Below are 14,929 nucleotides of genomic sequence, written 5' to 3' on the forward strand. Positions count from 1 at the left end.
GGTCCAGGGGGTCGGCCCTGCCTGTCTGCGAAGGTGGGAGGCAGCAGAGAAGGAAACCACGGATGCACCTCCATGCAAAGGAGCTGTGTGGCTGCACACATGAGCATGTGTGAATGATCCCAGGGCTTCACCAGAGTCAAGTGTGACCCCATCTCCCCTGCCTGTGCGGAAGGGGCTATGTCTATTTCTTTGTTTTTTAGATGACCTCTTCAAATTATATACAAATTTTGTTTTGTGTTTCTTTTAATTAGGAGCAACAAATGCATTAATTAGTATGGTGGCTAATTAAAGATGACTGTGCAAATATGTTTTTGACATTAATTTGAATAACCTAGCACCCACAATATCTCCTGATCGGGTGTATTCACTTTTGGCAGAGAGAACCAGCAACTTTTAGTGCATTGCTTACTGAATAATTTCTAAAGAATATGTTAACTGGGCTTCTTAAATGCATCATAGTTGTTGATAGTTGACATTTATTTTTGTAACATTTCTAAATGTGTTCTTCATAATATAAAACCACAGCTTTGCTTACAAAAGAATAGGTAATATAATCAAATATTTTCCTTTCCCCGCAAACCTTTGTATATCATGTGTCACTCCAATCAAATAATGACTTTCCATTGGCCAAACCAGTCCCTAAAGTTGATTAGTTATTTTTCCTGCATCAGCCTAACAGAGCTACTCTCTGGAATTTGTTGGGACACAGTCCATTTCACAATATCCACCCTTCCTCCAAGGAGTTCAAAACAGCATGCATGGCTCTGCCCTCCTTAAAGAGCTTTTCAGGATATTTTTGATGTAGGTCTGTTTATCAAATGTATATAGACTGACATATAAACTGTCCTTACTTGTTCTATTAAGTTCCAATTTTGTTTTATTTTCAGTCCCTCTTTGGACCATTTGCTGTACAGTATACTTCTCAGAACAGTTAGAACATACATTAAGCTCCCATTAAGATAAATCATGATTGAAATGCACAGCAAATATTACTATTCTTTACATGATTACCTGGCATGTAAATCTTTCAGAAAGGTTTACAGTGCAATCCCGAAAAGGGGCGTGGGCTAACTGCAAAATGACCAACAAGCTTACAGGGATGCTCTCTCAATCCCCATGGAACTGCTTGTTGCAGCCCATTGACTGCTCCTACCTTTTTGCCAGTGTAAGTCTGCACTGGCAAATGGAAGTATCCATGAGCCAAAAGGGCTCAGGAAGCAGACTAAAATTGGTCCAACCTCCCATGAACTTCCTCTTTGGCACCACCAGTGGCTCCTGCACTGCACTGCAGTGCCGTTGCTGCACGGCTCTCCAGCACCACCATAAGTTCCTCTGCACCCTTGTAAATGTCCCTAACACCGGCACAAGTGGCATTTATGCTGGCCCTGGGATCATGCTGCCTCCTAAGGCATCCCCCCAGGATTGCACTTTTGGTTTCCCAACAATAAGCTAAATCATCTCAAGGAGCATGTCCTGTTTGTAAATGTATTCCAACCCTGACAATGTGAAAGCAAGTATAATTTTTAACTATAGAATACTTGTGGTTCAATATACCATATGCATTTATATCATCATTAGGTATTCCTAGCGATCAAAGTAGTGGCACATCATCACCCTTGTGTGACAGTGGGTTGCATCTTAACTACCATCCCAACAATACGGTAAGAGAACAAATTATCTAATTATCAATTTAACTTGAGAAAGTTTCCCAGATGGTTGGGTTGTTTATAAAATGTGTCTAATTAAGGAGTGTGACAACACTGTTGAATGTGAAAGCTACATTTAAAAGTAAATATCGAGAATGTCTTTTATCTAGGGGTAGATTATGAGGAGGAAACAACACTGGAAAATAGCCCCACCCAAGCCTCTCCTTCCCCCCTCCCCTCACAAAGGATGGAGGGAGAGTATGCCCAGCCAGCCCTGAGCATCATGTGCCTGGCCAGGCCATGAGGACAGGTGTGCTGAGGCTTGGTCCCGCTCTTCTCAGACAGGGTAGGTATGTCTGTTGTAAACCTTTGGATGGTTCACAAAGCCAGATGGACATCTTTCTCATCAGCAAATGGTTACTGGAGGAGGGATAATTTTTTAAAAAACTAGGACAACCAATTTCTGTAAAAGGTAGATACAAGTGGTGTCATTTTAGCTAACTTTTCATCCATCTTCCAAATCCAGCCCTAGGAAGCTATGGTTCTCAAGATAAAGCAATATTTGGTACAGGGATTTCCGAGTTAGGAACTCTCTAATGGTTGTTGAGAATATAACTGAATATAATGCCATGGGACCCTCCTGGAGATTGGCAACCCTAGGCCTGGGAACAACCTTTAGGTGACTTGATACCTCCCAATTTCCATGACTCAAATAGGTCTGGCTTCCACCTTCTGAAAGCCAGTATAGTACAGCAGTTAGAGCTTCAAAGTAGAGTCTGCAAGATGCAAGTTTGAATCCCTATTTCATTATGGAAGTTTACTTGGTGATTTGGGCAGTCACATACTTTCAGTTTAGCCTGCCACACAGGGTTGTTCTGCAGATAAAAAGGAGGAAAGCAAAGTAATGCAAGCTGCTGTAGGAAAAGGTGTTGCATGAATGAAATAAATCTATAATAAATACAACAGAAGAGGGGAGGCAGTTAAAAGGTAGGGTGGTGAATGACTGAGAAGGAGAGAATGAGACACGGGCACTGCATGGGCACTGAGGGGGGTGTGTTGGCATAGTTTATGCCGGCGCACCCCCATGGGACCGTTCGCATGGACGGTCCCGCTGGAAGCGGCAGCGGCGGCACAGCCTTCACACAGGCTGACCACTCCCAAATGCTCCTTATCTCCTGTCGCCTTCTTTCGCATTGTGGAGGCCAGGGGACACGCCCCCCTTGCCAGAGCGACAACGCTGGAGAATGAGGCCAGGGGGCATGTCTCCTGGCCTGCACAACGTGACAGAAGGTGACCAGAGGTAAGGAGCGTTTGGGAGGGCTGGGAGAGAAACGCCGGCTTCCACCCAGTGCCATTCGCATGTTGGCCCTGGGATCCTGCTGCCTCCTGAGGCATCCCCCCAGAATGGAACCAAATGGAAGCCGGCATTTCCAAAATACCTCACTCCCTGAGCGAGATTCAAAAACACCGTTTGGGCGGGAGCCGGGAGCCGTTGCAGCGATTTGGCAGCAGTGCCTGTGCGAGCAGTCCCCGCCAAAACGCTGTTTTACCGGCCCGCAGAGAAATAGAAGAGGCTATGGGGGTTGATAGGAGGAGGGAAAGGGAAAATAGCATGGGGAGGTGGATACAGAGTAATGTGCCATTCCACAAGTCCTTGAGGGTTCCCTACTATGCAAGTGGGCCTGACCCAGTGGTGGCATCACACAACTGGACAACAGTATTCCTAAGTAGAGGCTGCTGGAGAGGGAGGAAAAGCTGAAGACAGAAAGGCAGATAAGGGAGATAGGTTGGGAGATGGATCAGAAGGAGATAGGTTTGTCAACTCAAGGTTAGGAGATTTGGGGAAAGACCTCAGAGGGGTGAAATGCTATAGACTCTGTCCTCCGAAGCAGCAGTTTCCTCCAGGAGTACTAGGGTTGTCAATCTCCAAGTGGAGTCTAGAGATAACCCAGAATTCCCCTGGAGAAAATGGCTGCTTTGGAGAGTGGACTCTATGACATTATATTCTGCTAAGTTTGGTTCTTTCCCCAAACCTCTCCTCCCAAGGCTCCACCCTCAAATCTCCCTTAATTTCCCAGCCTGGAGCTGATAATCCTAAAGGGGAAGATTTGTTGTGATTCCAGATCTCCAATTCCCACCTAGAGATGGCAATCCTAGAAGGGGAGAAGGAAGCAGGAAAAGTGGAGACGCTTAGGCCCTTTCCACATGGGCCAATAAAAGCAGGGGAAAGGTGGGTTACATGAACCCGCCCTTGCCCTGACCTGTTCACACAGCTGGCTGTCCCATGGACAGCCAGCCTGTTGGCCGGGGCACACACCTTTGCACAAAGGCACATCTTTTTTTCCTTCCCTGCCTGCCTGCGAAGTGCAGGCAGGACTGACCCCCTGGGCTATGATATGGCCTGTTTCCCCTGGTGGGTCTGCAGATGGTAGCCAAGGAAGGGTTTTTCAAGAATCGTGATTTTTGCAATTCTCTTGTTCAAACATGCTTCACAGCCACGGCCGTTCACTCGGCTGCAACTACGAGGCATGTTAAAACACAAGAATTGCGAAAATTACGATTCTCAAAAAACTTGGGTTGTGGCGAAAATGTGGGGCAGGCCTGGTTTAGGGACGGGAATCGTGCAAAGTCTCCCCCCCCCCACACACACACACACCCCAGGTTTTGCTCATTGTTGTCCCGAGTTTATTGACCCATGCGGAATGGGCCTTAGAAGACTTGCAGGAAAGAGAAAAAAAGAAATGGTGGGGGAAGGGAAAATGATCTCCCTGCAAGTCCTTGTAAGTTCCCACATGTACCATACTTAATTTCAATAGTATTTCCACTGCTTACTTCAGCTTATGTTACCGCTACATCTTTACCTCAACTGTTTAAAATGGATGCATTTTTTCAATTAAATGTGAACTTTAAAATGAAAAAAATCTAACTTTGGAGCAATTTGGAAACAAAAGCAGAGTGATTTGTTTCATGATGGTATCAGGGCCAAAGCTCATAGAAGAGCGTTTTCTTCTTCTTTTTTGTTTGTTATGTCACTTAGTAATGTATCATAGGTGGTGACAAGCTATATTCAGAGACCCAGAGGCTCAAACAAACAGCTGAAAGATTGCAGCATTATTCTGTATTGTCCTATCTTCTGAAGTGGCTAGATACATCTGGAAGAAAGATTCAATCAGTAAGGTTTTGACACTTCTTGTTGTTGTGAGGGCTAGAAATACTTTAATAGCTTTCCCCAAGAACTTTGTAGCTCCCCTTTCTCTTTTTGATGTGTGCAGGATCAGAAAATATTGAAAGAAAATATTCTTTCAAAGACAAATATAACTTGCTGTAGGGTTATGACTTTTCTTCCCACTGGGTTCCTTTCCTTCATTCAAGCTCCTTTGATCTAATGAGCAGCAAATAGGGAACCTTTATTTCTTTAAGGTAGATATGGCGGAAAGATACTTGGCCACTGCCAATGTTGTCTTTGGTTCTCTAGCCACCAACAGACAGGGGACTATTTTATTACAGTGAAACATAATTTAGTTAAAATAGGGATAATCCATAAATCGCATTAGGAATTATAGTGAGACCATTCCAAAATCATGTGAGATAAAGAGTCAACCTTTCTCTAATCACATTGGCAGAGCCTATTTGAGTAGGGCAGGTTACAATATCTCCTAATTAAGACCGCCGAGAGAGCAGCATTCAGACATGTGAGCATAAATACTCAATAATAACAAAGGACTGTCAAGATTTCTAATGTAAACTGGAATATTTAGAGATGGAAAGATGCCAAAGAACTGAATAGAGCATACTCTCCGAGCTCATATAATTGAACTAAAATAATCTAGATCGTTTATACATTTCTTATTAGTTAATAGGGATTTGTTTTTCTCAAGTCTTAATGAGTCATCTTTTGCTAGGGCAAGGTTAAGTAACTTCTTATCTATTTATTGTGTCCAGCAATAAGAAAGCTGATCCTGATTGATTTCATAAAGCAGGCTGTCCTTCTTTGTTGAACAATAACCATTAACCTATGTTTAAATGCCACGCTTTGGCTTCACTAGAGCCTTGTCCTAGTTCTAACCTTAAAGTTACCCCACGTACAAATCTTGGGAAGTAGATAATTGGGTTATCTAGTTCCTCTCTTACAGTATCAATACAAATTGAATTTTTACAGCAGCTCTTGGATAAAATGATCAGCACAATCCCAAGCCTTACAAATCCTTGTTCTTTCTGTTTCCAGAGATGCGAGACAGCTGTGAGCATAAATTAAATTCTTTTTATATCCCTTCTCAACAATAATGACAGAGCCTTCTTATGTTCATATGAGGAGAAAGGGTTTCATTAGAAAATCTTGGCAGATACTTATGTTGATCAAAAATCATGCTGCCATATTGAGAAAAGAAATTACTGAGCTTAGAAAATATAATATGAAACCCCATGGTGGGGATGTACAAATAATTGGTTCACTTCTTAATAGGTTCCCTGCTCCACTTTCTGTGGTCACCAGGGACTGGTTTAGCTCTGTCTCCAACAGTGTTCTCAGATACTTCTATATAAATAATTGGCTTTCATTTACTTCTGTGGGCACAAGTAATGTGCTACAGTTCAGAGCAATCCTCCAGTGCAGGTAAAACCTGCTTGTCATTTATGACAGTGATGTGGTGTGCCCAAGTGGCCCACTTGGGAGAATGCAAAGTATGCTTGGGGTGCATGGACAGACTGTGTCTCTTAAGAATCTCTTTAATACAAAAACCTTTCTTTTAATACATATCTACCTTTTTGTAATGAGCATTCATTGTTCATATGTACAGAACATTATTTAGGGCTTCCATTCATTGCTTTCAAAATCTGTTGTGTCTGGTCTTGCTCCTTCCAATAACAAAAGTCTTGCTCCTTCCTATAACATATGCTTGGGCTGACCTCCTTTTGCAGGTATGGGCTGACCAGGGGGTCTGAACCCCTGCTATTATCATTAACTATCCATGAGGTTTACTGCATTAAAGAAACTGCATATTGTTGAAACAGCTTCTTTTTTTAAAAAAAGAAAAACATTTATGTTATTATTTAAGCTATGCTCCTGTATCAAGAACCTTGTGCTATAACATACTGGCAATGTTGCATAGCTCTGCTAAGATAAATTATGAAATTGTTCTTCCTTGATTCTGAATGAAAAAAGGGAAGCAGCCTTGAAATCTAGCACACTGATTACAGTGCTTGCTAGAACACTGTTATGGTGAGGAAAAAGATCTCTACTTAAATCAAATAGGCAAAAATAATTTAAAAATTAGCATTTGTTTATTGTGACTTTACACCATTCATGTGAAGACATCAAAGGTATTTGCAATCTTTTTCAGGACACACTTTCATGTTCATCGTGGCCTACATCTCCAGGACTTAGATGGGAGAAAAGATGGTGTGACCTCCGATTAATACCACTCCTTCACTCTCGATTTTCCCAGTATCTCCCAGGGTCAGATATGTGCAGGTATGTAGATATAATGTACATACTTTGTATGCATGTCAGTTAAATGTTATGGGGAAGAATCTAGATTTCTTCCTCTTTTTTGACATTGTTGCAGAAAGAAAAATATTTTGTTGATGGGGGAAAATTCTATTATGGTAGGGACTGTAAAACACATTTAGTGCTAGACAAGAATATAATTAATACTCTGAGGTACCACAGTTTTCTTTAAGAAATTCTTACTGTTTTATAAAAAACTATTTAGAGGAAACGAAGCAACGGGATCCCACTAGGATCAGTACTGGGAGTGTTACTGTTTTAATTCATAAGCAATCCAGTATTGAGGGCAGGCAGCACAATGGCCAAAACTGCAGATAACACCAGATTATTCAACCAAAGTTGTTGCAAAGAGTTGCAAAAGATCTCACTACATTAGGTAAGGTTGTGTATACTGGAACAAAAATCCTAACTTCAGGTATATGCCGATGGGGTCTAAACTGGCAGAGACTCAAACAGAAAGGCATCTTGTGATTGTAGCTTGATGAACACAATGACTCCCTTTGCAGTAAAGCAATGAAGGGCTGATTCCATGCTAAAATTATGAAGAAATTAAAGGGAAATAAAACAACAATGTGCAGACCCTCATTTGGAATACAGAGTAAATGCCATCATTTTGCAACTTATGGGTGACCCCAGCAAAAGCTTTCAAGGCAGCTGAAAAGCAGAGGTGGTTTGCCATTACCTTCCTTTGCATAGCCTGCCTTGGTGGTATCTCATCCAAGTACCAACCCTACTTAGCTTCAGAGATATGACAAGATCAGGCTATACCAACTTGCCTTCCCTCCTGGAATACAGTGTACAGGGTATATATTCTTTGTTTTGAGAAAAATCAAATGAATTTTCACATCAATTATCTGTTGATGAAAAAAAAGTTTAAATATAACCCACTCTTTTGTTGTCCACAGCAGAATGATTTTGATTGAATAGCTAAAAACTACTGTGATGTGTTAGTCAGAGTAAGAGTGGGAATACCCAGGGTCAAATTTGGGAGCTTAGGTGGGCCATGATGCTGACTGAGTGACTTTGGGCCAGGCATGCTCTTTCAGCCTAATCTATTTCACAGACTTTTTTTTAAAAAAAAGGAGAGGAAATGTCTTCCTGAGTTACTGGGGGAACAGCAGGATTTACAATTTCTGAACTTCATATGCTGAACTCTCAACTACAGATTCATCACAGAAGAAAGCAATTGTGACACAATTTCTAGACTTGCAAACTAAAGTTGGGTTTAGGTCAGGAAATGCTGACCAGCTCTTGTGACTCTTCAGCCATTCAGACAGACCCATGAATTTTCTTTAGGCTGCATGCCAGAAAGACTATTAGCTGAAGAAATTGGGCTTTTAATGCCACAGTATCCAAAGGTTTTCTGTAGGCTTCATAATAACCTGTCATTTGGAGGCAGTACATCAGTCTGAAGCACATTACAGCACAGAATGTAGCTTTGTGGAACTGCACTGACACAGAATTCTTGGATGGCCTCTCCTTTTATCTATGTATGCGTCACAGACTTTTACCGCATCTAGTTTATGTCCAGATGTTGGAGAACTGCAATGTAAAAATCACGGATGTTGTGTGGAGTTTTCCAGCCCTTTCACATAAGTAATTTTTGAAGCAGACCATCCTTGAAACAGCAAAAATTATAATTGGAGCTACCCGACAGAGAAGATTATGCTTTTGTGCTTGTATTCACAGTAGGGCGGTAGTCTGAAAAATGAAATGATCTATTGACTATTACATTATAAAGCAATATTTTATTTTTCTGAGAATAATTTCTTTTGCCTATGCTATTTCTGAAATTTCTAAATATGCCCATCCGGGGTCTCCAAATTTGTTCAGCTTGTGACCACCTTTGGAATTTTGAAAAGGGCATGGTGAGGGCTGTCACAGGAAGCAGAGCTAAACCCAAAATGGCTGCCACAGGAGGCAGAGCCAAACACAGCACCTCCCTCCTTGCATTACAAAAGAACTACATGGCAACCAGTCTACCCACTGGTCTGTCAAGTTGAACATTATACTATTTATTCAAATGCAAGTTTAGTTTTTTTTCACAGGTGTGCTATAAAAAGTGGGGGTTGACTTACATTCACAAACAAGTTAGAGTTATGTCCAGCAACATTCTCTCTGTGAGTGAATACAACATTTTAAGGGGGTTGTCTTAAGTTCAGTGTCATTTTGTTTTTGAATAAATATGGGCCCACTCCAAACGAGCCAAAAACAGCACCCCTGGATCAGTAAAAACACCGTTCCTGGGGCACGCTTCACACGATTGCTGCCTCTGCAACGAGGCAGCACCATGCTTCCCCCCTCCCCCCAACTGGCAGGGAAACGCTGTTTTTGAAACTCGCTCAATGAGCGAGTCTTTTCAAAAACAGGATTTTTAAACCAGTGCTGAGTGAATGATACTGGGTCGGAGGTGCTGCTTTTGGGTGCCTCCATTTTGTATGTAAACTTGCCTCCTCTTCCCTGCACAGCTCTGCAGGGATGAGGGAACATGCCTCCTGCCCTCCAACCGCTGAGGAGTTGCCCAGGGTCATGTCCCCTTGTCCCTGTGGAGCTGCACAGGGAAGAGGAGGTAAATTTATAAACAGAATGGAGGCACCTCCGCGCTGCTGCTTCACAGGCCCATGCGAAATGGGCCATGGTGTCTGCACTTTTTTTTAGAAGCAAGCCTTTATTGGCATAGACAGTGTCTGCACTTTGGTTGGAAGCAAGGTCCAACCTCCAGGAGTACAACAAGGCTGGAAGTGGGGAGGGGTTCTTCTACGCTCTGAAAATTTATATGCCCTCATTCAACAGCCCAGCTATCTGCACTGTTAAGGCTAGCACAATGCTCTCTCCCTGGTTTGCAAAAGAAGCTCATCAGAGCAGAAGGTCAGCCTTGAAGGGGGAAATCGAACCCAAAGTGGCTACAGAAAGGCCAGGTACTTGCAAGTTGATCCTCCAGTGGCTGCTATTGCACTTAAAATCCTGTCATTTGAATGAGGGCAGCCAGAGCCTGAGAGCAAATGTCCTGGGCCAACATTCAGCAAATGGAGGTCAAGAGAATCCTTTCACTAGCAAATGTTGGGTGCAATCTGAGGGTGAAACTGACCAGAAAGCAAAATGGTTGGGCAAGAAAAATAAGATGCCTCCTAAGCTCTGCATTCTGCACAGCCAGGCAGGAGACATCTTGCAGGCAGCTTAAGTGAGGAAAAGTGGACTTGAAAGCATTCTTAGGAAAAGATTCCTTGTTCAGAAATAAGGCATTCTGAGAACGTCTTGGGGAAAAAGCTGTGCTGAGTTCCTCCCCAAGATGCTTTAAAAAAAAAACAGTTTCCTCAAGATGTCTTATTTGTGCTGCGTGGAATGGACCAAGAGTTGCATGCATCTAAACTGATTATCCTCGGTGGACACAGACAATATAACTCTGCATAGGATTGCACATTATTTTTAATTGGAATGTTTACTAGTTGTTTCGTGTGTGAGAAAGACCTTTTGTATGCCATTTCTCTGTAAATGGGTTTCAGATACAATTTACTGAATTTTACTGGATTTGTTATATAAAGCATCTCAAGCAGCAGAGCATGTAGCAGTATTGTGAATTAATTTTTTATTGGGCTTTTTTTGGAGTTAAGCAGCTAAATATTTGTTGTCAACACATTCTTCTCATTCTATCCTGCAGTCTTAGGACAACATATTTAACCATGGCATTGTTAGAAGCAACGGGTGTGTGTCCTAAAAATAGTACTTCCTGCTGCTACATGAACTCAGATTCCTCCTTCCCTTTAAAAGAGGGTACAGAGTCTATAGGCTTTTGTCTCATTACATCATGGACACTGACATGAACATCTAGCTCCAGGGTCTTAATTTTCAAGTGGTGTCCTTAACACATTTCCCAATGTGAGCAATTTGTGTTCAATTGGTTTTGCAGGTTTTGCCAAGATTTATCTGGAGATGTGCCATGTACAAAAGCCAAATATAGAAAGCAATGACTAGCACAATAGGAAAAAGCAGATCTTCAATGGCAGACTCTTACTGTGCAAGGAAGAGGCGTGAATGTTTGGGAGGGATTTTTTAAAATGTTTCTATAACTGTCATTAAGTTGATAATGTTGGTGCAGATACAGTTGTCTTCAGACCTGATCTGTTTATGGTGTATCTACAGGCAAAATGCATTCCAAGTAATAGCAGTGGATGGTGTTTGCAGTGGCATAATTCAGTGTCTTTCTGCTGAAGATTGTATTGACTGGCTACAAGCAATAGCAACAAATATTTCCAACCTCACAAAGCACAATGTGAGTATGGCTCTGAGTAGTTCATCCATTTATCCAAGTATATTTTCTCCCCTGTCATAAAGGCCTCTTGAGTTTATGCACAGCATTATTTGTGTATTAGCTGTACTTGAAGCACCCCTAGAAAAATCAGTTCAAGTCTGTGATCAACTCAGTTTTTTTAAAAAAACAACACCAATATATAGAAGTTCTGCTCCATAGTCAGTTTTATGGCTATCTGTGTTGTTATCTTGTCCTAAATCTAGTTGATGTCATGGAAAACAAGTATAGAGCATATGTGGGGTTTTAAGATATGTCAGCACAGAAAGGTAGCTTTTTTATATGTGTCTCTCATAAAAAATATTTTGTATACTTGAGAAGCACTGGCTATCTATGATAAATTTAAAAATCACATTTTGGATTCCCAACTGTCTTCCTACTTTTGCAAAGAACAGTTAGGTATAATGGACTGAATCTGGAACATGCTTAGTAAAGAAAGATAGGAAGCACTTCCATACCCTACTGAAGACTCAATCTCTCTTACACATGGTCACTATTCCTACCACACCTTTCTGTCCTCTATCACATCCCAACATTAGTAGAGAGAATCTTGGTTTATGTGATATTGTCTTGAATATCATTCTGCCATCTTCACCTCAGAATGATGGTTCTTAACTGGTCTCATTATATAGATAGATGGATGGATATTTGTGAAATACTGAGGTCAAGCAGAGCACAATGAAGACAGACCCCCTTGCTTAATTGTATTCAGTTTCTTTGCTTGCTCAGGGCTTCTGTTGGAGATGGAGATGGTTGAACTAATAGTCTGATCCAAAGTCAATATAACTAATTCTCAAAGTGACCCTATTTGTGAAAACTTAAATCTGCAGAATGAGACCATAGACAGGCAAGACAGATCTTTCTACAAACCTGAGAAAATCTCCAGGTTTGCAGAAAAATCTGAAATCTTTAAAAAATACATTGGGAATTAAAAACCCTCCCAAATGGCAGAACCAGTTCTTACTTCTTAAAAACCCCCAAATATGTACATTGACCATTGCTAAGCAGCCACAACAGCACTGCCAGGCTTCAGGGCTTTGTTTTTGTCAGCAAAAGGCATGGGAAAGGGGGGCATGGCAGAGGCGTAGCTGGGCCAAACTGCGCCCGGTGCGCTTTTTATATTCCCCCCCCCCCGCGGTGCCACCTTCCCCCCTTCCCAACTTACCTTAGTTCCTTTCCTTTTTGAGACCTTTTTCGGGCTGCAAAAGGCCTATTCTCAGTAAAAACGGCCTGATGGAACTATACTTCCCAGGAGACCTTGTGAGCCCCAAGGTTTCCTGGGAACTGTAGTTCTTCAGGCCATTTTTACTGCAAACAGGCCTTTTGCAGCCAGAAACAGTTCTCAAAAAGGAAAGGAAGGGGGGAAAGTGTGGGAAGGGGGCTCTGTGGGGGGGTGTGGGGGGTGCCGCGGGGGAGGGGGAAAGGGGGAGGGGCCTAGGGCAATTTCTGCACCCCCCAGGCGTGTGCACGGTGCATGGCACACACCCCGTCCCCTTGGAGCTTCGCCACTGGGGCATGGCCCTTTTCAGTGCTGTTTTGGCCTGTTGGAGTCAAGCCTGGCAATAGCCATTGGGTGACTGCATGACTCACCCAAGCACAGTTGCTTGCTGCTATTCAAGAGCAGTCACCCCATGAAAGCCAATGCAGGAGAATCAGGTTCAAATCACTGCTGTTGAAATTCACATGGCCATCATACAGTCTCATCCTAACCAACCTCACAGGTTGTTTTAAGGATTAAAATGGACATGAGAAGAATGATGCAAGCTGGTTTGCTTTAGCTCTCCATGTACAATGCATATCCAGAACCCCTACCAGATAACTCCAGTTTTAAAGGGAAAAGGAGGGAAGATTGTCTTAATCTTTGCCTTTAAATACTAGGATGAAATGTAATATTTTTATGTCGTGATGAAACACATTGGGTTGGGTTGAGCCAGCTTTCCTCCTCATTCTAAACTAATCTTCTCCTTACCCATCTCACATGGTTTTTGTGCATTTCTTCCCTTTTTACCTATGGAAAAGGAAGTTAGATCTAGCCCTTTATTCTTAGAGAATTTTAAAGGAGCCTAATGAATCCACATTCTTAGGATACTTTGCATTTGCACCACTGTTAAATAATCACATAATTGTATATCAGGGGATCAGTCTATTTTGTGAAATACTTTCCATAATTCATTATGATTTATCCATTGGAGTAGTAAAGAAGTTACCACATACTATTCTGGGATAACAACTTGGACCACATACAAAGTGGCTGAAATGTCTCATGAGTCACATTGCACCTAAATGAGGTGAATTGAGTCATATCAAAACATCATTTGACCTACTTTATTTCTTAAATGAGTTCCTCAAATCCTGCACATGCAAGTTAATTTAATTTCTAGTGCTGGGAATGCCGTGAAGAGTTTTGTAGTTTTTAGTTACAGAATCATTCCAGCTGGTGACAATATGGGAAAGTCAGTGTGGTGTAGAAACATGACAGACATGAATTCATCTGCCATCTGTAAAATTCCACACCATATAAGCCAATTCCTTCACTATTTATTCATCTTGATAATGTGTTCACTGAATAAGGCTCCGTCTCATCACTGCTTTGATGTCTGGGGATAGAACTAAAATTTGTGCTGATTCTAAGTTGTTTTTTGTTTTTAATTTTAGCTTCTGCTTGACACTATTTCTGACACATTGAATAACTAATTTTCTTAGCATGCCAGTCAACATTTTATTTAGCTAAATTTCATTTTCATTTGATTAACACTGTAATTATAACTACCAATATTAAATGATGATTAAAACACTGTCATCGTTCATCATGTTTTAAAAGCGCACATACATTAAAGACTCAGAATACGTCAAAAGCATTCCATAAACTATCTGAATAAAAATGAGGAGCATCCTTTTTGTTCTGACTACCATCCCCCCACCAACTGTTTGAACTGGCTAAAATTGAAGCAACATATGGGGATGGTCTCTGCAATACCCACATATGATTGTCATGGTATATTTTATTGCTGAAGTTGTTTATTGTATTTTTAATTTCTCTGCTGAATTTGTTCTCTGTATTTTGTGTTGTTATGTTAACATTCTGTTTCATTAATGTTATTATTTTCTTTTAAAATAATTCTAATATATTTTATTACTGGGTGATTACCTACTGGTGTTGTGGTACACAGTGGGACAGAAAGTGCATCGGGGCAAGAAATCTTGTCCCAAAGTGCTTTCTGTTTACAGCACACTTGATCCATGGATGTTCAGAGGTGTTTCATTGGTTGCAGGGTGTTCCATTGATTTGGGAATCAAGCCATGAGCAGGGAAGACAGCTACAGTTTTTTGTCTGAAACTGAGGCTGAGGTGCAAACCAGCCCACAAGAGCCTCATTTGATGGCAAACAGTTTCTCTATCAGGGCTAACCCAGTTGCCCTGCAAAACACGCCCAGGCTGAAATGGATGTGCCTACCAAAAGACAGCACATGG

The 14,929-nt window shown here is 41.6% G+C and overlaps 1 protein-coding gene across 5 annotated transcripts in view; it reads left to right on the forward strand.

Annotated features, from left to right (window-relative positions):
• Window positions 1-14,929, forward strand: part of SNTG1 (syntrophin gamma 1) — a 319,036-nt gene that overhangs the window by 228,264 nt on the left and 75,843 nt on the right. For all 5 annotated transcript variants that reach the window (XM_048507574.1, XM_048507572.1, XM_048507577.1 and 2 more), the window contains 3 exons: window positions 1,579-1,661; window positions 6,986-7,116; window positions 11,293-11,422. In XM_048507574.1, the coding sequence (XP_048363531.1) occupies window positions 1,579-1,661; window positions 6,986-7,116; window positions 11,293-11,422 (344 nt within the window). The remainder of the gene's footprint in view (window positions 1-1,578; window positions 1,662-6,985; window positions 7,117-11,292; window positions 11,423-14,929) is intronic.

Source organism: Sphaerodactylus townsendi, linkage group LG09 (assembly GCF_021028975.2).
Source record: "Sphaerodactylus townsendi isolate TG3544 linkage group LG09, MPM_Stown_v2.3, whole genome shotgun sequence".
NCBI lineage: Eukaryota > Metazoa > Chordata > Lepidosauria > Squamata > Sphaerodactylidae > Sphaerodactylus > Sphaerodactylus townsendi.